Source organism: Cervus elaphus, chromosome 24, assembly GCF_910594005.1.
Source record: "Cervus elaphus chromosome 24, mCerEla1.1, whole genome shotgun sequence".
NCBI lineage: Eukaryota > Metazoa > Chordata > Mammalia > Artiodactyla > Cervidae > Cervus > Cervus elaphus.
The window spans coordinates 35,209,419-35,234,983 of NC_057838.1; the positions used below are offsets into that span (position 1 = coordinate 35,209,419).

At 43.9% G+C, this 25,565-nt stretch overlaps 1 protein-coding gene across 1 annotated transcript in view; it reads left to right on the forward strand.

Moving 5' to 3' along the window:
• The window catches only part of IL5RA (interleukin 5 receptor subunit alpha), a 38,511-nt gene extending 13,334 nt beyond the window's left edge, over positions 1-25,177 (forward strand). Inside the window, exons 9-13 of the mRNA XM_043886970.1 lie at positions 2,341-2,486; positions 5,596-5,734; positions 18,535-18,631; positions 20,106-20,190; positions 24,595-25,177. Of these exons, the coding sequence (XP_043742905.1) occupies positions 2,341-2,486; positions 5,596-5,734; positions 18,535-18,631; positions 20,106-20,190; positions 24,595-24,681 (554 nt within the window). The 3' untranslated portion in view covers positions 24,682-25,177. The remainder of the gene's footprint in view (positions 1-2,340; positions 2,487-5,595; positions 5,735-18,534; positions 18,632-20,105; positions 20,191-24,594) is intronic.
• The last annotated feature ends 388 nt before the right edge of the window (positions 25,178-25,565 follow it).

Here is a 25,565-nt window from a genome sequence, read left to right on the forward strand (position 1 = left end):
AGGACCACATGGCTCCTGCTTAAAAACCACAGGGTCGAGGTCTCTCAGCCTCGGCACTACTCGCATTATCTGGCCACAGAAGCCTCTGCGGGGCCGCCCTGCGCCTTACAAGGGGTTCAGGAGCAGCCCTGGTCTCTACCTGCTGGACGCCAATAGCACTCCACCCCCGTTCTCAAGTTCTGACAATAAAAATGTCCCCAGACTTTTCTTTAACCTCAATATCTAATGACCATTACTTTAAAAATTTTAGTTTTATTGAGGTAAGAGAGGTAAGAGGTAACATGAGATGTATCCTCCCAGTCTCTGGAGCACAATACAGCATTGGTGACTACAGGGACAACGTTGAACAGCAGATCTCCAAAACTTACTCCTCTCTTTTTTAACTTTTGATTTTATATTGGAGTAGAGCCAATTAACAATGCTGTGATAATCTCAGGGCATGGCAGTGACTCAGCCATACATATGCCTACATCTGTTCTCCTCCAAAGTCCTCTCCCACGCAGGCTGCCACGTAACATTGAACAGACTTCTGTGTGCTATGCAGTAGGTCCTTGTTGGTCCTAGTAATTCCCCGGACATTTCAAAATGCCCCCTAGGGGATAATCTTCCCTAGTTGAGAATCCAGGGAAAGTGAGCTCACTGCTGAAAGCAGCCCAGACCACCACTCAGCAGCTCTGGCTGGTCTTGTGAAATGTCTGCCCACGGATCCTGTGATGGGTTGGCATCACCCCCAAACAAGTCTGATTCCTTCCCCACAAGGTCCCTCAGCTATCCAAAGGCAGCCAGAGAGAGCTCTCTCTTCCCAAAACTACCGGCCCCCAACTTCTCATGCATTCCTCTCACAGTCCTCTACCCTCCGGACTGTCTCCTCTGGGTGTTCTTGAGTTAGCAGATCTCTCTCACCATGTGATTCTCTGACTGAAGCATATAAGCTAAGCTTTCGCTTGTTCAGTTTTCAAAACTGAAGATCTTCTCCCTCATCCTAAATACTTATATTAATGAAATTCATTGGGAGCCCCTCACATAGCATTTTTGATTCTTAATGTTCAAGGCTTCCGTTATTAGTGTGAACCGTGGAGCCAGGCTGCCTGGTCAGGGATCCTGGCTTCTCCACTCACTCGCTGAGTGACCTTAGACAAGCTGGTCATTTCTCTGTGCCTCAGCCTTTTCACCTATGTGGAGCAATCAGGTCTTCCTACAAGGTCTTTGTGAAAATTAAGTACGTTAATAATTATAAAGTGCTTAGAATGGTGCCTGGCCTAAGTATCCAATAAATATGCAAAATATTATTTAAAGGATGTGGTTTGTGACATCTGTATCTGTTTCTACTTTTCTATCATCCGTGTGTGTATCGAGTGGAGTATAACTTTGTTTAAAGAATCAGAGTACTTGCTGAAGAGGTTATACAATTCTCTTCAATAGCATATTTTAGGTCATATTAAATGACCTAAAAATGTCACTTTCATGAAAACAGGCAATAAAAAATACTGAGAGAGACCCATGAAACAATGATATTAATATGAAAATGGACACAGCCTGGGACAGACTACGGGCATTTATTTTCTTGTATGATTTTCATTTTATTGAGACCAATTCGTCACATTACTAAAAGAAATAAATCTTCTCTTGGTGAAAAACGTTTTGGCTTAGGGGATGGCAGGCCCTGGAGCCAGTGGGCCCCATTTTTAGCTTGTCCCTATGATTCAGTAATTGTGAGATCCAAGTCACATAACTTTAGATAAGTCCACTCAATTAGAAATAATTTCCACCCATATCAAGCGGCCATAAAACAATCAAGTGAGATCTCAGGGAAAAGAACTATGGAGTTATTAGCAAAGACAAATTTAGCCCAACCCATTCTTTTTCTGCAAGAAAAAACCAAATTCTCACAACAAACGAAAACAAGATACACAAACCAAAATGAAATAAAAACTGAGGCCCAGAAAGGGGAAGTGATCAGCCCAGCCACACACCTGTTCCATAGCACAGGGCTTAGTTGGGTCTCCAGGACACCTCCCCTCTCCAGGAACAGGTTTACCCTCAGGTTGGCCCAACTCGGGAAGTAAAAATGGATGGTGGGGTAGGTCTTAATAAGCTGAAGGAAAGGGCATTCAACCATTTGAGACTGTTTAAGTAGGAATTTTTGTTTACAGGAGAGATCGCTCCTGTAGCTGTAAGATGCGAGTCAGATGCGCGCTGCCGGAGATCTGCAGCTTGCAGATTTGTTGGTTAAACGCTTGAGGGAAATACTTGAGAACATGTAGCTTAGAAATACCTTGAGAAATGTGGGTGGACTGGACTTATCAACCATGATCACCGAGCTCTTGTTCTCTAACACAGATCGAGTAAATCCTCCAGCGAACGTCACGGCAGAGATCAAAGGAACCTGTCTGTCTATCCACTGGGAAAAACCAGTGTCTGCTTTTCCAAGCCACTGCTTTGATTATGAGGTGAAAATTTACAATGCAAAGAAAGGATATTTTCAGGTAATGATTCCAATCATTCCATTATTTTATGGCAGATTTCTTAAAAAAAAAAAAATTCTTGTCCATTTGACAGCTCTGGTTATAGCCTGGAACTAACAAAGTCAAAGGTAACATATCTATCCCAGTTTGTAAAAATAAATCAAACCTTACTGGTTTTTTGTCTTGAAAGGACCTATTTTGGGTTGAAAATAATGTGAAGGATCAGATAAAAGTTCTTAGCACTGTTGGGGAAATGGTGCAGCTGCTATGGAAAACAGTACGGGGATTTCTCAAAAATTAAAAATAGAATTATCATATGACCCAACAATTCTACTTCTGGGTAGATATCCAAAAGAATTGAAAGCAGGGTCTCAGAGACCTTTGAACAACCGTGCTCACAGCAGTATTATTCACAACAGGCAAAAGCAGGAGATGGGGTACACAATGTGAATGTACTTTTACTACTGAACCACACACTTACAAATGGTTAAGATGGTAACATTTCGTTACGTGTTTTATCACAACTTAAAAAAAAACGTCACCTCATTAGCCCTAATGCACAAAAAGTTCAAGGGGAAAGGAGCTGAATGAAAGTCAATATTTATTAAGCATTAACTATAAGTTAAGCTTTGTTAATACTTGGTTTAATTGCTCAGTCATATCTGACTCTTTTGACCCCACAGACTATAGCCCACCCGGCTCCTCTGTCCATGGAATTTTCCAGGCAAGAATACTGGAGTGGGTGGCTATTTCCTTCTCCAGGGGATCTTCCTGACCCATGGATGGAAAATCAGGTCTCCTGTATTGCAGGCAGATTCTTTACCAACTGAGCAATCAGGGAAGGCCCTTGTTATACTTACAGTTTCTCTATTATGTAATTATACAATGATCATTCCCATCTTACAGGACAGTGAGGCACAGAGAGATTAAGTAAATTGCCCAACATCACAAAGCAAAGTAAAAAATTGGAGAAGTCAGGATTCAAACTCCTGCCTTGCAAACTCAATTTTGTTTAACAAAGATTTTTACAAGCTGGCTTCTTAGTGGGAGACAGACAAATAGGTGCCATTTCTGCTCTCAAGGGGCCTGGTCTGCAGGATGCCACCCAGTCTCAGAGCTGCCTGACCAAGAGGCCACGTGGATACAAAGCAGGGGGTCAACAAAGCAAGCTGCCAGGGCCTCCACCCAAAGGAGAGGGACTGAACAGAATCTTGACGGATGAACAGAAACCTGCCTAGTGGGAGAAGCAGAGAAGGGCTTTTTTAGCCAGCACTTGCCCAAGTAAATATGGCCAAAAACTGGCTTTCTTTTTAAAATTTCTAACCCACCATATACTGGTATGATTTGCTAGAAAAATCAAGTATAGCCAAAGACAAACCCAGTGATCCTGAGCTTAGATGCCATGGCAATGTCAAATTGCTATAAAAGCTCCCAAACTGTTGTTTCCATTTGTATATTTCCTCCTTGAGGACCACAATAAACAGCCCTCACTCAGGCCAGTCCTCCAATACACTTGGAGTGGTCAAGGCCCTAGGCAGGAGTAACCAAGGCTTGAGAGAACATGGTTCCTTCAGCCAAGTGGCAGTATTTCAGTCAGCTGGACATAAGACCAACACTGAAATCATAACTCTAGCTCTGACATTAGGACCTCTCCCAGAATGACTCTAAGATTTTGCTTGGAAAAAGTAGTTTCTCTTTTTAAAACCATGGCCATTAGCAATGGAAGGCATTGGAGAGTTTTACTCCATAGAGAAATGTGAACACATCTGGAGAAATGCCTAATTACTTTGGTAGCAGCATAAAGCTGGGTATGGGTAGAGGGGAACATGTGGAGATAGAAATAGCAGTCTCAAGGCTAATGCAATGGTCTAAGAAAAAATTGATGAGACCTAAAATGGCAGTGTTTTTGGAGAAGAGACAAGGAAGGGAGAAATATATCCAGGAGTATGTAACATGGAGGGCCCAGGGACATAAACTTGGTTTGGGGCAGAGGGAATTAGCTGCATGGTGAAGACCCTGACCAGTAGAGAACATAGAAGGCTTTGTGAGAAAACAGCCTCAATTCAACACTATACAATGTTAGTCTATGTTGCCTATGACAAACTGGAATTTACTGAGTTGAAATACCCCAAGTGGTTGTTTTTGCAGATCAAAAACTGAATATTAGCAGTCAATGTGATTCAATCCAAAATATCTTTAAGCTTGGCCTTTACAAAGTTAGGGCTTCTTTATTTGATAATCCATTGGTTTGATGGTATTATTCTGATTTTACAGATGAGAAAACTGAGGCTCAGAGAGGTCAAGCAACTTGCCCTGCATTTAGTTAGAGGTTAGCGCTAGGATTCAAGCCCCCTTTTCCTAGATTTAAGGGCCCTGGTCTTTTCTACTTCCTTACGCACCCTCCACACCTCACTTCTCCTCCCCACCCCCGGCTGGGAGTGACGCACTGACACAGGGATCAGCGAACTTTTACAGTAAAAGGTCACAGAGGAGATATTTTAGGCTTTGCAGACCATGCTGCTTTTGCCAAAATTACTCAGCTCTGCCAAAGATACAAGCAAACAGACATAACTGCATTTCAGTAAAACTGTTTGTGGATACTGAAATTTCAATCTCATGTAATTTTCATGTGTCACAAAATACTCTTTTTATATTTTTCAGTTGTTGAAAAATATATGTCATTCTTAGCTTGTAGTTTCTATAAAAACAGGCAGCAGGCCAGGTATGTCATAGACTGCACTTTGCTGGCACCTGTTGAGTATGATGGAAGCCATGGGATGTTGTTAGGTGATTACGGAATATCTTGGGACAAGATGAGGGGAGTTACAGATCCTGCTACAGGCCACTCCAGTCTTTCACTCTGGAAATATCAGTTGGACCCAGATGGATCATTGAAATCTTACAATTGCCTACTTTATTTATTTTGGTTGCTACTAGCTTTCCATTGAAGTATGACTGCCAACACATCCATACTGAAGTGGTCTAGAAGACACTAACTGATGTGTGTCTTGTTGATTTTAAACGGGTTGCTGAACACTGAGTCACTTGCAGATGACCTTCTGGTCTAGTCACTGGCATAAATTAAATACCATCTTCTGAAGAGTCTTATCATGTTATTTTTTCCATTTAGACAGAAAAAATGACAACCAATACACTCATCACCATAATTGATGATGTTTCTAAGTATTACATTCAAGTGAGAGCAGCAGTGAGCCCTGTGTGCAGAACGACGGGGCTCTGGAGTGAGTGGAGTCAACCTATTTACGTGGGTGAGTACCTCTTGTTTATTTTAAAGCAAGTGGCCTTACTCGTGGTTGTAACAGATCCTCCTGGAAAATGGACACGTTCACTTCTGAGTCTTGAAATGCCTTCATTGTCTCTACTATGCCTTATCCTATCAGTTGGCTTGCTCCCTTTCTGACCAGAGGTGGATTTACCTTAAGAACAGTGAAGTTGAAACATTCAAGCTTCTCACGAGCACAAGCTCTTCCAAAGTCTGGTGCCTATTTAGTTTTTTCAGATTACCTAATTCCACTTCTATCCAATTTTTCCAAATGTGTTTTTTTTAAATTTTGAGATAATTATAAATTCATATGCAGTTTCAAAGAAACATGCTCAAAGAACTCATGTAGACTTCATTTGGTTTCTTTCAGGAGGAACCTCTTAAAAACCTGCACTGCAATATGCTACCCAAAAAAAGTGGCAAGGATACAACCCATCAATCTTATTCAGATTTAACTGATTCTATATGTACTCGTTTGTGTGTGTATTTAGCTCTATGCAATTTTATTCCATGCATACGTTCATGTATCTATTATCACAAGGATTCCTCTGTGCCCTTTTATATGCATATTGATCTCTCTCCTCCTTCATTCCTAACACTGGTCAACTACTAATCTGGTCTCCATTTCTGTAATTTTTCCATACCTAATTTTGAATTCTTATTTTTGTTTCATTTCATAAAGAAGATTCCAAAACTGAATAAGGTCAGGGTCCACAAAATCTGGATTCAGACCCGGGCCTTCAGCAAAACAGACCTCAATTCAGTTCAGTTGCTGAGTTGTGTCCGACTCTTTGCAACCCCATGGACTGCAGCACGCCAGGCCTCGCTGTCCATCACCAACTCCCGGAGCTTACTCAAACTCATGCCCATTGATTCAGTGATGCTATCCAACCATCTCATCCTCTGTTATCCACTTCTCCCACCTTCAATCTTTCCCAGCATCAGGGTCTTTTCAAATGACTCAGTTCTTTGCATCAGGTGGCCAAAGTATTGGAGTTTCAGCTTCAGCATCAGTCCTTCCAATGAATATGCAGGACTGATCTCCTTTAGGATGGAATGGTTGGATCTCCTTGCAATCCAAGGGACTCTCAAGAGTCTTCTCCAACACCACAGTTCAGAAGCATCAATTCTTTGGCACTCAGCTTTCTTTACAGTCCAACTCTCACATCCATACCTGACTATTGGAAAAACCATAGCCTTGACTAGACAGACCTATGTTGGCAAAGTAATATCTTTGCTTTTTAATATGCTGTCTAGGTTGGTCATAACTTTCCTTCCAAGGAGTAAGCATCTTTTAATTTCATGGCTGCAGTCACCATCTGCAGTGATTTTGGAGCCCCCCAAAAATAAAGTCTGTCACTGTTTCCATTGTTTCCCCATCTATTTGTCATGAACTGATGGGACTGGATGTCATGATCTGAGTTTTCTCAATGTTGAGTTTTAAGCCAACTTTTTCACTCTCCTCTTTCACTTTTATCAAGAGGCTCTTCAGTCTTCTTCATTCTCTGCCATAAGTGCAGTGTCATGCATATCTGAGGTTATTGATATTTCTCCCGACAATCGTGATTCCAGCTTGTGCTTCATCCAGCCCGGCATTTCTCATGATGTACTCTGCATAGAAATTAAATAAGCAGGGTGATAATATACAGCCTTGACGTATTCCTTTCCCGATTTGGAGCCAGTCTGTTGTTCCATGTCTAGGAATGGGCACCGCCTGGACTCCTATATTGGTTCTGCAGATGTTTTTGTTTATGATTAAACTGACTAGCTTATTAGGCAAATAAGGTGATCATTGTATCTGTGGGATCGGAGAAGGGTGATGACGGTGGCTCTGAATGAAGGGGCAAATTTCCATTTGTCCTCTATGTCAGACGGTAATTCTCTAAGTTGGAGAGGCGGTCTTGCACCATGAAGCTAGCACATGCATGCCCTGTGTTTGCTGTCACCTGTGTGTATCCTGGCCATGCAGGGGGGCAATGCATGAGAGAAGAGGACAGTTAAGAAAAACAACTACTGCTCCTCAGAACTCTGGAGTCTTCCACAGCAAGCTCAGATTTCATGCTAGGCTGGCACATGCTAACTACTTGTTCAGCCTAGAATACATCACTTCTCTCTGCCCATCCATGGGCTCCCAGAGCTAAGGAGACAATATCCACTTCTCCTGCCTCACAGGTTATTGTGAAATAGAAACAACACTGTCAGTACATAAGATTTATTGTTGACTACCTGCTCTCCACTAAGCACTGAGCCAAAGGCTTTACATGTACCCTTTCACCAATCCTATCCACAAAACTGTTTTGTACATGAGAAAAAAGAGTTTTGAACCATTTAGACAGTTTGCTTAATTCTGCATGGCCAGTAAGTGGCAGAGAAGGAATTCAAACCCAGGCTAACTGACTCCAACACCTGAGCTCTCAGCCCTACAGCACCGTGGCTGGGGTGCTACAAGCTAAAACCCTGAACAAATTAAAGACTCATTTAAGAGATCTTGGTAGCTAACTGTGTGGTTATGGCTTGTCAAGCACGTGCATGTCACATATCTCATCCTATGAGGTAGTTAATGACAGGTACTAAAGGAGAAATTTCTTTCTTTCAGCACATGCTATGATTTTCTATTTAGAAATGAGACACTTAGTCTACCAAGTGTCTCTGCAGGACATTGCTGGGCAGTGCCCACTGGCCCATGTGGATGTCAGTACAGATCAAAGACACAGCAGGGAGATTTCCAAGGAAGGCTGGGGGAGACAAGCAAAGGCCCGAGGGATGGAACACGGTTCTGAGTCTGCAAGGCCTTGCTGAGTTGCTGAGTTTCCCAAGGGGAAAGGTGCCCCTAAAGTTGCACCACAGGATCAGCACAGCCTTGCAGCTCTGCCCCCATATGACCCTACTGGGACTCAGAGGAGCAGCAAGAGCCTTCCTGGGAGAGGGAACTGAAAGGAAAAAAGGAACTGAGAAAACAAGCCAAACGCCCCTACTTCATGGTTCAGCCAAGGCCAGTCTTTCCCCTCCCCCAACACCCTCCTTCCCAGGTTGAGGCCCCAACCTGACAGAGCAGACCCAGCACACAGCACCCCTGCCCCCTGCCCCGCCAACTCTGCTTCAACTGCACAATCGAGATCCACTCTGCTCCCCAAGAGAGGACCCAACAGAAGAAACACAAACCCATGGCAGGGAATTTTCAACAAGGTTATGAATTTCACCAAATGCCCATACTGAAAGCTTAATTTTGATTACCTGCATTTGGTGGAATTTTGTCTTAATGCTTTCTTATTCCCCAAAGGCACAAAAATCACTGGCCCCAAAGTACTGGTATTTCCAGGGGTCTTCCCAACATTACTGCACACACAGTTTCAGAGATTTTTATTTTTTCTCAATGCTGTTGGAGGACCTCAAACTAACTTGGAGATCATGGTGGGTACCTTGACTGTGGATCCAGTTCTAAAGTTTTACTGTTTGTGTTCTGAATTCTCATCAGTGTTGACTGTGAAGAGTTTAGAACTTAAAGAGGAAGAAAGCAAGAGACAAATCAGGAGATCCAGGTTTTCGTAGTGGCTACGGCAGCGTCTAACTCTCTGATTGAAGTTAGAGATGTAGAGATAGCATTTCATGAGCCAAGTAATCAGAGACTGTAAGGAGAGACAGATTACTTTAGGTCATCTCAAGGCAGGTCCAACTATTGTCACCCCTGCAGGGGACAGAGGGGCTGCCCTGTGACCTAGTCAGTCATCCCTAACCTTCCCAGGTCTCAGCTTCCTGCCTGTAACACGTGAACTTCCTCCTTTTTAAGTTCTTTCCAAATCTGCCTTTCACTTTCCCGGTTCTCCTATCCCCCACCGTGACAGCCCCCTATCAAAGTGCTGAGAGAGATCCTGACCTAGAATGAGAGTTTATTTTAAGCTTGTTGTTAATTTATTATTCACTCAGCACTTTAGAGCTGGCACCCCATTATTATTTTCTAAACAACAGCTTCCCGGTTTGGAACTGGGTTCATTATCCTTTGCCCTCAGGTATGCCTCCCCGCCATCATCAAGGCAAATCTTATTTCATTTACTGCCACCCTGGTCATGAAGATGCACTGATTAATATTACCACTAACCTTATAAATCCATCCTTTCTGGAATTTACTCCCCTGCTCAGTTTAGGATCATTAGTGAATTTAATCAATGCAGGCTCTCCATCGCCATCAAGATGATTAATAAACTCATAGGAAGCCCAGGCTCCTCTGGGACATTTCACACGGCTCTTCCTTACCCCGCGAGGATGCAGCAATAATTATGCTCTGCTTGCAGCCCACCAGGCAGTGTTCCCACTCCATTCATTTCCTCCAGACTTCCTTCCTCCTCTCCTACCTTGTCTTATAAATGGCACTCTGGAGCCCTCCCCTTCCATTTTCACACCAAGACCCAACTAAAATACCACCTCTCTGTTAGGTATTATCAAGTCCATCTCCCTTATTTGAGGGAAATGGAGACCCTGAGATATTTAATAATTCAGTAGTTATCAAACAGCCAAGAAGTGGCTATTAATGGATAATTTTCTCAAACAGGTGACATGTGAGTCAATTAGTAAATTGCAATAAATTCAATTGACTAGCTAACCCACAAGAGCCCAAGGATCTTGATGGAGAGAGACACCAGGTGAATGCACTTTGACAGAGGAAAAGGGAGGCTGGAGGAGTCGGGACTGCTGTCCGGCTCAGCTGGCAAGGTCACTGCACAGTCGAGGCAGCAGGCACAGTGGTCACGGGTCTGCCAGCCTCTGTGCACTCTCCGTCTGCCTTGAAACTCTATCTTCCCATGCTGGGATTTCCAGGGCATGGAATACTTTTCATTTATTCCTCACATGGAAGAAGCAGTTTCATTTTATCTGCCCTTGTTATCAACTGCCCTTCCTCAACTGGCTACTCTGCCTTATCTGAAGAGCTAACTTCCCACTTTTCACACTTCTTTCTCCTTTTGTAACTTTCTTAACTTCCGGATTGTTCTGTTCCTTTATTATCTCTGCCATCTCCTGTTTACCAAAACCCTGTGTCTTCTGAGGGGTTCGTGGTCTGAGTGAAGCTTTTCCTTTTTTAAAGTCCATCATCTTCTCCTTCCCTTCTCAGAAGCTCAAATGTCATGCATGAAACAAGCAATAACAAAAACAATTTCCTACAGTCATGCCTTTACCATGGAGAAGTGTTCTGTGCATCCACCCAGCCATGTCGCTGGTCAGGCTCAGCGGATCTGAGTGCTGCACATCAGTGACAGGCCTTCCCCACAGTCACAGGCATTGCCTCTCAAACAAACTGGGCCCTTGATGAAATCACTATCTAAAAACCAGGATCTATCAGAGGAAGGCATCAAGTACCAATTAAAATGTAGTTAAAAATAAAAATATTGCTTTAGGCCTGAGACGTGTAGCACTTGCACCCAGGGGAGTAGGGGAAAGTTCACTGCACTTCTTAGATGGCTCAGCTGTGCGGTGAAGGTAAACACGGATGGCAGCTGTCTTTCCCGGCATCTTCTACAACAATACCTATTACTCATAGGACTGTAAGGACTTCATGAAAATAGTGGAAGCAGAAAATCAGGGAGGGAAGTAAGATGTGGTGGTGGTGGTGGGGTAATGGAAGCAAGGCTCTTAAAGGGAAACTCTAGTGCCTTTTTCCTTGGACTTGACAGTCCTGGGCTGTGAAAGAGGGAGGAAACCGGCAGTGGCCCCAGGGCACAAGAAATCAAAAGCTGGAGGGCTTGGTGTCCCCTCCCAGGCCCTCCAGTCCACCTCCTTCACTTTACACTTCACCAGCTCCACCCTCAGCACTCAGAAAAGAAAAAAACTATGACACAGTCTCTTTGCCACAGTCCTACTTTAAATCCTCACACTGTGCTGGAAAAGGAGAGAGGTGATGGGGAGACACTTGTAGGGGACTCAGACTCACTTTCCAAAGGAAATGAATTTTGTAAATTCCAAAGCTTTCATGAAGAAATGGTGGGATTCTGGGTCAACAGTGACAAAAACTGATAGAAGAATAAAAAGTTGACCCAGTAACATGAAAACTCCCCCTGGCTTCCCTGCGGGTGATATAACTTGTGGCAGTTTAGGCTTTTCTTTGCAAATGGGGCATCTGGGGTTGGTAAATGTGGTGGCTGATTTGGGCCACTGCTTCCTTTCACCCAGGCTCCTGTGGTTTCCAGGCTGACAGCCCCACTGCTTACTTGTTCCCAGTGCGGGGACAAGACAATTCAGCCCTGTGGCCTGAAGGAGGGCCAGCAGGGAGCTTTCTCACTGTCCCCAGATGTCAGGAGCAGGGAGTTCCCACAGAGCTTTCAAGTCCAGCCCCACCAGCCTTCTACGCATGACCTCCGTCTCATGATGCGCCTGCCAGCCGTTAGGATGGAGGTGGGCCCCGCTCTCGGGCAGGCACTGTGCCTGGCACTTCACTTATTTTACCTTACGCAGCTTCACAAACATGGGGTTTTCCTAATTTAGAGGTGAGAAAAGAGATGCAGAGGGGTTAAGGAACTGGCCTAAATGAGAGCTAGGAAGTGATGGACTAGGACCTGGAATGCAGCCACAGGACTGGGCCCATGCCCTGCTTTTTTTGTGATGCTGGCCACAGTGTCAGCACCGGAGATGGAGGCGGGGGAGGGGGGCACGGGGGCTAGCGGCAGTAAAAGGGTCACCCTGTCAGCGCGTGAGCTGGTCAGCCTCCATGCAGACCAAGCAATGGGGACATTTTCATTGACCTCTTCAGGCTCCTCTAGTCTAAATATCTCCTATGAGCTGTCCAAGGTGTTCCTTTTCACACAGACCTTCCGGAGGGTGAGTCATCATGCCTGAAGCCCTCTCCTACTCTCTAGGATCCTGAATATTCAGTGTCTTCTTTCCCTTCATGCCTGAGCTTACGTCTCAATCTTTTGAGGATTCTGACAGGACTTGATTTTTAGTCTGGCTTTGACTATTTAAGGAAATTATCTTGGTGCCTTACTGCTGAACATGATGTATTCAATCCTAATCACATTTATAAGAGCTATGATTCATTGAATACCTACTGTGAACTAGCACCGTGATGATCACTTTACAGGAATCAACTCAGTCAGTTCTTATCCCTATTGAACAAAGCAGGTGATGGATCCTCCCAAGGGCTCCCTGCTCAGGGACACCTCTCGTTGCAAGCGGGAGAAGCCAGAGGAAAGTGCTTCACATGTTTCTTAAGTCTCTGTGAGGACAGCTCTCAGCTGCTTTAGCAGGTGGACTGAACAAGCCCAGCAAACCCCTTACAGGGAAGAAAGTTCTGGGGTGCCTGGGGCCCTAGAAGACACACAGCCCTTGGTGCTCTTTGGAAAAGTCTGCAAAGAAGAAGATGGCAAAGAGGAGTTTTCCACTCAGCTCCACCAAGTCCTGCTAGAGATGAACACAGACCAACAGTCTGGCAGCAATCCCTCTAGGGAATCCTGAGTGCATACAACACACACACACACACACACACGCATGCACTCACACACACACACGCATGCACTCACACACACACCCCAAAGCATCTCCATGTCCTTTCCATATTTTGGGTCACTGAGCCCCATTTCCCCAGATGAACACAGTACAAGTTTTCTGCATTTTGCTCTGGGTCCTGCACTATCTACATTCTGTCCACCACGTCTGGACCGGTTCCCTCTTTCAGTCTCCTTAAACCAGGTGAAGCTCAAAATCCACATGACAACTGTCTTCGAAAGCTCATCCACCTAAAAGGCATGTTTGACTTCTGTTTGCATTGTGAGTCTGTGACCCCTCTTGGGGGCCCCTTCACAAACGATGCCAGTCTCCCCCTCCAATGAGCGGCAAGCACAGGAGGCTTCGTACACTAACAAATGTGCATCCTCTCAGTTATCCAGCCCCATCCGTGTCCTGAGAACTCCTCCCAGTGCCTGTTGGCTTAACAGACAACGAATATGGCTGCTTCACTGGAAGAGCCCCATCAATCTACTAATGAGTCTTTTCCCTTTGAACCCATGGTTGAAACTGAAATCAGATTCAAAATCAATAGGGATCCCTTAAAGTCATGCTCATAGGAAGAGCTTAAGGGTGGAACAGGCCTCCAAAGCAAACTGATTGTCTAAGAGTTCTCAGTCTGAACCATAAAGATTATAGAATTTAAGAACAAGTGGGGCTATAGCACCAGCAGGGGGAAGATTTGACAAAGCTCTGAGAGCAGCCAGAGGCAGAGCTGGGACTTGTGGGTCCAGGGTCTGGGTCTCTTCAACCACCATCCTATCTATCCCCCTCTCTCCCTTTCTCACCATACACTCCCAGATCATACAACAGGTGCAGAAATTTCTTTAGCTCCCTTATTCTCCAGGCTGAATGGCTGAGATGTCAGAAACTAAAGCCACCAGACAGCTTGAGCTCCCAAATGCTCCAAGTTGTCAATATTGGGAGAACATCCTAGAATAAGGTGCAGAGCCTAAACTGCTTCTCCTCCTGAGCAGGACAGGCTTTGTGACTTCCTCTTTGTAAAGCTCACCTCTGCATAACCAAACACTGCTCATCAATTTCTTGAAAAGAAACATCTGTGGCTTCCGTTTCAATGGCACAAAAGTCATTCTTGAGTCAGAGAAAAGATTCAAGTTACCTGGAAATACTTGTTCCTCAGAAAATTTCCAATGTCAGAGACCCCAAATTCAAATGAATGATGTACTGAGGGGCCTCTGAACTTTTACAGAGGTAAAATTCTTCATTTTGACCCGAAGGATATATACTGTGAGTGGGGACTGTTCCCCTAACTCAACTTTCAGAGAAGACAGAGTAGGTGCTGTCTTTATTTAGTCACATAACTGACTCTCAACTTCATTTTTGCATGAAGAAATCATGTAACATTAGATAATCCCCAGGTAGTTTTCATTTGGTAGTGAATATGTGAACTCTTTTTCCTGCACTAAATTTATCTGCTAGTTTAGGTTTTCTTTGAAGAAAAGCTGACCTCAGCTCTGCTGTCTGGTTAGTTCTGTCTTCAGGTGGTGGTAAGGAAATGGTTCTAAAACAAAGCTGGGACACTGCGGAAGCCAGGAGGGGAGAAATGACTCAAGTGCCACCTCTTCCAGGCAGGAACCATGACTGCTTCTCACCTTGCAGGCATCTCCAACTTTTTTTTAATCAAAAGAAACAAAATCAGTTGTCTCTCTAAATTTTGCTAATTCACAGAGCATCTTCACTTATCAATGCAAGTACTGAAGTGAACAGCAAGAGAGTAGTTTAACTGAAAAGATTTGTGTAACCACATTCACAAGTAAACGGCACTCTTATCGGGCTCTGACACACGGCTTGCAGTGAATTGCACAACTTGAGACGCCAATGGGACCCAGTGTGCCGCCCTGATAATGTTTACAACACTGCTCATTCTTCCTGCAGGACTCAAGTTTCGCCTGTCTAACCCACTGACAACAGGAAGAAGTCTGCTCCTGACATAACCCTTGCTAAATTTATATCCCATGTGGACGAGTGTGGAATTTCTGAATGTGCTTGTCAGGAGACCTGCATAACAGCTCACTGTGTGGAACGGTGAGCTTCAGAAATGGGGCAGTGAGGCAGGCAGGGTCCCTTATTCATGAAATCAGAGTGGGAAATACAGTGAGACACTATTTGATTTGATGGTATTCTAGTTCATCCCAGTTGCTCTTTATATTAGCCACGTGCAGTAAAAACTAGGTTCAACAGGACACTTGGTGACAACCCTGAGAACTGAAAACTAATCCGAGAACAACGGAGTCTCTGTGGTATTTGGGAAAACAAAAGGTGTGTCTTTCTGAGCCTCTGTTTTCATCATTTTACAAACTGTGGCTACTGCCTGTGTATAACATAGCTGTACACACATGAAACTTCTTTTCACATGCCATGGTCAGAGTGAGTCACTTCAAGTGGTTCGGTCCCGACTAAAGCCTAGGGGACCACAGGAGCAGGGGCACGCAAGGCAGCCTCCTTCTCCTGGAGACACAGCCTGAAAACACAGCCACCTCCGGCGACTGAGAAGCGACACCACAAGAGGGCTGCCCTGCAGGGAAGCGGCATCCAGCTGGGAAGAGGACTCCGAGGACGCCGCTGCAACAGGGGGACGTTCAGGATGTGCTCTGTGAGGCGCCTGCCGTGCAGGGCGTTCTGGGCCCGGGGACGGGTCCCCGCACCGTGGCTGAGAGCACAGCGCTCAGCACGTCCTGGCTCCTCCCGCGGCTCCCCGACTCCGCCCGGCTCCGCTGCGGCTCCTCCACCCGTCAGACGGGACGGCAGCGCCCACCCTGAAGCGCTGCTTTGAGAATTCAACTGAGATGACACAGGAAGCCCTTGCAGAGTGTCTGGTACCTAAAAAGTGAATGTAAAAATGTGTATAGAAAATAACCTACGGGTGACTGCCAGTTACTGCTGACTTCTCTTTTTTGTTCTCTTCTACTACTTTCACCAATGAAAATATACCAAAATTAATTATGTGAGAGATCAGGATACACAAAATGATGGTGCCCTGGACTGAGTCAGGGTACTGGAAAATATGCTGGATTAAGAGTGTTCTTAAGGGTCCCATCTCAACTCCCTTGTTTTTACAGATGAGGAAGCCGAGGCCCAGAATGGCCACCTTCACCACAAGACCAGGCAAAGGCAAAGACAAAAGCCTGCCTCTCTCACAGTTATGGTTGCGTGTGATGCACTGGTGTAAACTGAGCCATAAACAAAAGCCTGCCTCTCTCACAGTTATGGTAGGGTGAGAGGCACGGATGTAAACTGAGCCAGTGAGGAGAGGAGGCGGGGGTCTACAGTGAATGAGGAGAATCAAAGTAACTTCCAAGGATTCCAGTTTGGGAACTTGGAAGAGTGAAGACCAAAACGGAGAGGTCATGAGGGAAGTTGCTTTGATGCGAAGAAGGATGTGAGTTTCATTTTGAATGTTGTCAGCTTTGAGGCATATCACAGTGGGTTCCACCTATGGGCAATCTCAGACACAGACCAAGAGATAGGCAGGAATAAAGATGCAGGAGAGGATGGCATGGAATTAAAAGATGAAGCTGTGCTCAACAAACTTTTCAAAGTTCAAAGAACAGATCACAGTGGAAAAACACCAAGAGATCAAGGTTGAGCTGAGAGGGCCAGCTGAAATTAAGAAGGAGGGAAAGAAATTATATTGAAGCAGAAGAAGATTTGGGTAGAGGATTCAGTGGCTTGGTTTCCAAGTGGGCATAACCATCAAGTCTGAAATTCAGAGGAAGGTCAGGGAAGATAAAGTTGCAAAAAGAAATCAACCATTCTTTGGCTTCAACCAGAAGAAAGTCAGCCGGGATTTTAAAAAGTGGTTTCTGAGATGGGAAAATGAAACTGCCTGAGTTTCTTATTCAACAAATGAGTCTAGGAAATAAAGTAAGATGGTATTTGATGATCACTGAGAGAGATGGCAGAGCAAAGTAATGGCTTATTCAAGAAAAAGGGTTCTATGAATATTTGAAAGCAGAAGGGGAAAGATGAAGGAGGAGAGATGAAAGCTTTTGGGAGGTAGAGGATCAACCCCAAGTAAGAGTTCTCAGGAGGCCAAAAAAAAAAAAAAAAAAAGGTGCAAGAGATCAAGGCAACACTGGAATCATGAGCATTAAACCCTCAAGACATCTCTCCATCCTGACACCTTGAAAGATTTGAGTTTTATGTATTTTGGGGTTTTTCCCAAGTCTTAAAAGATATTTACAAGGACTTGAAAGTTGCACTTACATTTACTCCTCATTTTATTAAAGCAACTGTTAATGGCAAACTGAGGATTAGGACCTCCTGCTGAAGTGTGTCTGTCTCACCCCAGTATTCAGAGCTGCTGTCACTTCATTACCTTTGTCTTTACTTACTGAGAGAGTTCTTCCCTCAACTGCAGGAAGAGAAGTCTCAAATGGGTTCTTTTAACCCTGTCTCCCGGCAAGGTGTATAGAGTCCAATGTACAATAGGAGCTCAATAAATATTGACTAGATGGGTGAATAAAGGAATAAACAAACCCAGAAAGGGCAGTATATTCAAGAGATAACTCAATATTTTCATCTTCTCTAAAAATGAATCAGGAAGTTTAGTAAGCAGATTATTCCCTAAACATCATTTGGTTTTTCTTGAACAGATTTCCAGTACCTTAAATGGGAAAAGAAAAAAAAAAATCACACCTCCCCCCCAAAGCTATCATTAGATAACATCACCAACTCAATGGACATGAATATGAGCAAACTCTGGGAGACAGTGGAGGTCAGGGAAGCCTGGTGCGCTGTGGTCCATGGGATCACAGACAGTCGGACATGACTTGGCAACTAAACAAGATTGTAAAGTACTTTCAACAGAGTTTGATACCTTTATTGTTACCTACAAGTATTATTCCACACTGTACTTCCTCTAAAAGTCCAACTTTGTAAGATATTTTGTTTGCAATGCAATTAGGTTACTGATTAGGCTTACATTTTTATAGCTTTTTCATCTAAAATCCTTACTACTCACCCAAAGCTCTAAACTCCAAGATCCAGGTGGAATATTATCTAGAATATATTCCATAAATACCTGTTCAGTGATTAAATAATGTTTTAAGATTAAAAATGGTCTCACTGCCATTGTTTCATTTCACTCCCATACCAGCTCTGTGAGATGGATGTTATCCTGCACCCCATTTCACAGATAAGAAATCCAAGACCTGGGAAAGTTAAGCATCACTCAGCACCTGCAGCTCAGACGCAGGCCCCCTGATGCCCTACTGCAGTCATTTCTTTTACCTGCTGCTCCTTCTAGCTGTGATTTTTCTTTCTTTTTTTCATTAGGGAAGGATGATCAGAAGCCCTGGAGAGAGTGGTTCCTTATTGCAGTTATGATGACCATCTGCTTCATCTTGTTAATTTTTTCACTCATTTGCAGAATGTAGGTATTCTTTTTATTTTGGGTGCTTTCACTGGGATCTGAATATTGAATTACATTCTTGCCAGGCATCCACTGGATGGAGGGCTCTTGTTAACAGGTGGAATCTACAGTGTTTTTGTGTCTCCCTGGACAGCCTTTCCAAGATGAGTGTGGACTAAATAAAAAACTGGGAAACAGTAGGTGATTTACAGAAACTGGACAGAGCTCAATATAGCTTCAGTCACTGGATGTCCCCTTCTTGAATTTGCCAACAGTCTGCTAATTTCTGTGAAGGTTTTACATCTGTGTTCTTTTGCTTCCTTGACTGTCTTCCACTCAGCCCTTGGTTGCTTCTGTTGAGCCCACAGGGCCTGTCCGTTACATCTCAGGGAATGGAAGGCAGCCCACTGGATGCTGAAGTCACCACAGTGCCCCCTGTGTTATGATCCCCAGCTATGAGGTATCAACTCCTGGCCTGGCCCTCTGTTATCTGGCCCCAGAGTAGCTGATCGTTCCCACATTCTACAGTATCTTACAGATTTGGCAGCCAATCCTAGAGCCTGCCAAAGCCCCCGTAGGAACTTCTCAACCCTTCTGGCATCTAGGAAGGTCAAGTGCCACTTAGGAGGCTGCAGAACATGTTCTATCTTAGCTTTTTCATAGTTTAGAAAATGACTTTTAGGGGACTTCCCTGGAGGTCCAGTGGTTAAGACTTTGCCTTCCAGTGCAGGGGGTGTGGGTCTGATTCCTGATGAGTGAGCTAAGATCCCACATGCCTCATAGTCAGAAAACTAAAACATTTTTGTTTAAAAAAAAAAAAAGCAGCAATATTCTAACAAGTTAAAGACTTAAAAAATTGGTCCACATCAAAAACAAAAACCCTTACAAAAGAAAATGACTTATCTTAAACAGCTTCACTATTTTAAATGTTATATAAGATGGCATCTACTCATAGTCAGAAAACTAAAACATTTTTGTTTAAAAAAAAAAAGCAGCAATATTCTAACAAGTTAAAGACTTAAAAAATTGGTCCACATCAAAAACAAAAACCCTTACAAAAGAAAATGACTTATTAAACAGCTTCACTATTTTAAATGTTATATAAGATGGCATCTATACCGGGGGGTGGTGGTGGTGGCAGTTCAAGAAAGAGAAAAAAAAGCAGACGGAGAACCAGCACAGGGGAGGAGGGCACATCAGCATCACAGGTGACCTGGACCCCGCCACGGTCAGAAGGCAGGTCTGATAACACGCACCGACATGAAGCAGCTGCCATTTTGTCTTGCTTGGGTCAGAAGTCACATCAAAGCCTTGCAGTACCCCTAGATCTTCAACTATTATTACAAAGTAGGTACTTGGAAGTCTCTGTCAATGAAGATTTTGAATTTACAAGTTGGCAGGTTTGGGGATTAACCAGGTCAATGTTTAGAGTAGCTATTAAAGCCCAAGAAAGGCTGTTTTTGCTCATCTATCTCCCTCCTTTACTCTGTTTCAGATGCCACTTATGGACCAAGTTGTTTCCACCTGTTCCAGTGCCAAAAAGTAATGCTAACGATTTCTTAGTAACCATCAACAATGAGGTAATACTGAAGGTTCTCTAATGTCACATCTGCCCAGTGACCAACGGGTCCTGTCACTGGGTCACTCGTTTTCCATGTTACAGGAAAGGGCTCTTACCCAGGAGGCCAGATGTCTTCACGCTGCTTTAGTCACTCAGCTCTTCAACTGTTTTAATACATGTTCATTACAGTCTCTGAATATTGCAAAGGCCCTACTCAGTTATGAGGGTCCTCACCAGTCAGAAAACCTGAATTTTTATTTTGTATCAGCCATCTTTTAACTGGCCTTGGGCAATTCCTTCAACCCCAGGAGATGTGACTTCCTTTTCTGTACAGTAACAGGCATAGATGTGTCCAATGATCTGTTTAACTCTGAAGTTTTAAGAATTCATGTTTCTGCCCCTGACTACCCCTAAGTTTTTCAGAGGAATTTTTCCTAGTTTCTAAATATAAAGAACCATAGAGCAGGCCAATGAGTTCCCCAAATATATTTTTGTAGGTGTCGTTATGCACTCAGAACACTTAGATGTAATCACTCACTCACTTATCAACATGGGTTCAGTTGTTCTAGCATTAAGTGGGAGAAGTAATCCTTTCTCTAGTGAATTGACTTGGTCTCTTTGCTGAAAATAAGCTGTCCAGGTGTATGTCTATTTCTCAATGACTGTCTATCTGTATGCCTATACAACACTGTCCCGAAACTGAAGCTTTATTGTAAACCTGGAGACCAGGTAGTTTAAAACTTCCAAACATGACTGTTACAAGTTGTTTTGGTTATTCCAAGTCCTTTTTATTTTCATATGGCATGGCAGCACACTCCAATATTCTTGCCTGGGGAACCCAATGGACAAAGGAGCCTGGCAGGTTACAGTCCATGGGGTCACACAGAGTTGGACATGAATGAAGTGACTTAGCACAAACTTCAGAGACAGTTTACCAATTTCAATAAAAAATGCTGCTGGGATCCTGATCAGGTGATTTTGGAGAGAAGGAACATCTTACCAGTAATGAATCTCTCATTCTGTAAACGCAAACATCTCACCTTATTTATTTAGATTTTATTTAACTTCTATCACCAAGGTCTTGTGCTGTTCAGTTGCTTGACAAATCTGTCCTTAAACTGAATGGATATTTACATTAGGGGCCAGGGGACTCTCTATAAAGAGCCAGATAGTATACGTTTAAGGGCCAAATGTTTATCATGCAGTCATCATACTGTGAAAGCAACCATAGACAATATACAAATAGCTCTGGACAATACAACTTTATTTACAAAAGCAGGCAGTGAGCCAGACTCAGTCCATGGGCTGCAGACTGCAGACCCTCATCAAGGAGTTTTCTTAACAAATTTAGTTTTCTCTTTGATAAAGTGACTCATGGTTGCATAAGTCAACTGGTGACTAGCTGTAGGGGAAGATGAGTTGATCAGACACTCACCAAAATGGATCACTGCAGGAGGCAGTGACCTTTACAGTTAGCAGTTTGGGTGTCTGGGGTGACTGAGCCAATGACAGTTACTGACCCAGCGAAGCGGAGGATCAAGGCTGGCCCAAGACCCACACCTGTGCTCAGTCCCACCCCTGTGGTCTCATTTACCAGGGGACCCTCTGGCTTGCTCTTGATAACCCACAGCTTTTCTGGAAGGCCAGTGTGCACCCCCCTCCCCGGGAAAGTTATTGCTTCATGTGAATTCGTGCTGTGGATCCCTTCTAACTCTGGCACAGTCATGCCTGGAAAGCACCTGTGGTTTAAGCAGCAGACTCAAGTTGTTTGTCCTGGGCTCTTAATGGTACATATTAATGCTGGTATTTCATTTCCCTTCAGGACCCCCAAAATTTCCTTGCATATTCTGAGGCTGGTAAAAGAAACAGGCTTAGCAGTTTATTGTGTACGTTTGAAGTTTGTTGTTAATTAAAATCAAGTCATGTACGCAAAAAGAACATGAAAAGGTAGACAGGTTGGTTTCAGAATAAGCAAAGGATTCATGTCAGAGCCCATCACTGCCAGGCTGCTCCTCTAGACAATACACTCTCCTCTCACATTTGGGGTGGTGGTGGTGGAGTGAGAGAGAGAGAGAGAGTGTGTGTGTGTACGCACGCGTCACTAAGTCGTATCCGACTCTTTGTGACCCCATGGACTGCAGCCCACCAGGCTCCTCTGTCCATTTTCCAGGCAAGAACACTGGAGTGGGTGGCCATTCCCTCCTCCACACTGCAGTGGGTCAGGTGAAAAACAGATCTGTGAGTGGGGGTGGGGGAAGAGGATGGGGCAGGGCTGAGGGGTTAGGGGGAGGAGCAGGGAGAAGTGGGAAAATGAAGTGTCACCTTCTGCGGCCAGTCCTACCGCCCACACCCTCCACCTGGGGGAGCAAGTGACTCAGTACAGAGCTGCCCAGGCTGGGCCCGGGGCAGCGGCGTCCCGGCCTCTGTCCAATCACAGCCTCTGTCCAAAGCATGGCCTGTCCAATCCACTTTGGGGGCCTCTGCTACAATGACGATGGCGGGGCCCTTTAGAGCTATTGACAAACCACCAGGAAGCCTTCCAATGATGGAAAAGAAACCCTCTGCTTTTCATCATTGCTAGCTCCTCTGAACTTGATGCTGGTACCCAGAGTCCTGGGATTCAGAGGATGGCTATCATCCTAGAGAGGCCATTATATACACTTTTGCTTGTCCAGGCCTGAGTCAGAGATTATTTTTTTACACTCAAGAGACTCAGGAAAGAAGAGGGAGGGAGAAAGGAGGGGGATGAGCTGGCTGAACAATAAAAAAGGCTCACTTAAAAAAGAAAAAAAAACGTATTCTAAGCTTTCCATTTGTTAAAGACTGGTTTCCAGCCATTCTTTGTTTCTACACTGGAAACTGGGAGAGTTCCTCCCAAGATTAAAGTAGATAACAAACCACTCAAAGTACATAAGGCAGAGAGCATGGCTGCTTGGTTCATCACTGCATATTCAATGCATCACATGGTGTCCAGTGCAGCGTCGTGCTAAGTCATCTCAGTTGTGTTCAGCTCTTTCCGACCCTATGGATCACAGCCCACCAGGCTCCTTTGCCAGTGCAGAGTACGTATTAAAAACATGCTGAATGACTTCTACACTGTTGGTGGGACTTGCAGGTTGGTACAGATACTGTCAAAAGAAGTACGGAGGTTCCTTAGACTAAACATAGAATTACCACATGACCTAGCAATCTCACTTCTGGGCATATATCCAGACAAAACTCTTAATCCAAAATGATGCACGCACCCCTATGTTCATAGCAGCATGATTTACAATAGCCAAGACATGGAAGCAACCTAAATGCCCATCGACAGATAAATCGATAAAGAAGATGTGGTACATATATACAATGGAATACTATCCAGCCATAAAAAAAAAAATGAAATAATGGCATTTGCAGCAACATGGATGCAACCAGAGATTAATATACTAAGTGAAGTAAGAAACAGAGAAATCTCACATGACATTACTTACATGTGGAATCTAGAATATGGCACATATAAACCTATCTACAAGACAGAAACTGTCTCATATACATAGAGAAAAGACTTTAGGGAGAGGGAGAAGATGAGGGAGATGAATGGGCTGGGAGACTGGTGTTGGTAGATACAAACGGTTACATTTAGAATGGATAAACAAGACCCTAACATATGGCACAAGGAACTATATTCAATATCCTGTGATGAGCATAATGGAAAACAATATAAAAACAACATATGTATTTGTATAACTGAGTCACTTTGCTGTGAAGCAGAAATTACCACTACATTGTAAATCAAATATACTTCAGTTAAAAATATGAAAAAAATACACTGGATGAGTAAAGGAGGCGGAGGAATACGATCTCTTACAGGAGGTTTATTTTTGTCATGAATTTTATAATTAATATTAGCATTATTTATAATAGCCAAAATAGGACACAATACCCCAATTTAGGGGAAGACTATAGTAAACTGTGAATAGTGTATGATGAAGCTATTCAAAATGATACAGCCAAAAAACATACAATCATGCTTCAGCATCTGCAGGGGGAATGGTTCCAGGAAGATTCTGTGGGTACCAACGTCCGCAGGTGCTAGAGTCCCTCATATGAAAGAGTGAAACCCATGGATACAAAGGGCCGGCTGTACGTAATTAAAAATACAATATGATGTTGCACAAAAAGCAATCAACTTAAAAGCTCTTCATGTAACTGTAAAGATAACTCAACAGCTAGAGAAAAGGGCTGCAGAGACAGTGGCTGTGCTTGGGAGGTAAGTTTATGGGTGTTTTTTGGTCTTCTTCCTACTTCATTTTCCATATTTTCTTCAGTGAACATTTACTATTTTTTTATGAGCAAAATGACTTGAAGCCAACTGTAATGAAATTCAAAGAATGGAAAAGTTCTCTAGAAAACATCTAAGGAAGGATGCTTTGTTTTGCAGAAAACTGGTTCCAGTGAAACAGAAATTGAAGTCATAAGTTATGTGGAGCAGGCTGGATTTGAGACCCTGGAAGACTCCGTGTTTTGACTGTCCCTGGAACATTCTCAAAATCAGCTCATGCTCACGAGCCTCAGTAATGACAATGGGAAAGTCTGTTTCCTAGCTAAGAGCAGTTTGGACTTTATAGGATACTCAATTTAGCTGTAAAATGATGCAACCAGACAAATCCCTGACAAGTGTGGATTCCTCCTCACAATCTCCTAACACACACTGGGTGACTGATTCGTCCATCCTGCTGGGTCTGATCTCTGCATGGGCAGCACCTCCTCACCGCTCAGTCGCCTGATCTGCATTACTCACCGCACACGTTTTTGTGTGAGAGAGACCATTATTAAGGCTAACGTCGGTTGTGTTTACTCTGGCAATCAGCCACCAATAGTAACAACCAACTAAAATATCAGGAAGAAAGCATTTTGTTCCATTCTGGAATGAAGAGTGAACTTGCATTCAAGGCTGTCTTTCCTACAGCAAGTGGGAGCCATGGTGCTTTTATTCTGAGTTCAGGAATACTTTTTCAAGTAATGTGTGGGTGTGGGGGTATGGGTGTGGGTGTATGTGGTAGAGGGAGACAGAGAGAGGGGAGAGAGGATGGGGGGAGAGAGGAAGGAGGGAGAGAGGTACAATCAAGTTAGCATCACTGCAGACAAACTAATTTCAAACCATAAGGAGCTAACGAATCAATCTATACCCAGTAAAGGGACAGGATTTTGTTTGAAGACTATATTCTCGAAGGCAGCCTTGATATTTCAGGAATACACTGAGAAAGGCACTGGGTGGAATTGTGTTGGAAGAGGATCACCCTATTAAGAATGACTTTTCTGAAGAGATGTCTGTTCACAAAGACTTCAGAGCAACTTGCTGGGCATCTGGTCAGGAAGGGCTGGATCAACGCCAGCGTCAGAGCTTCGGAG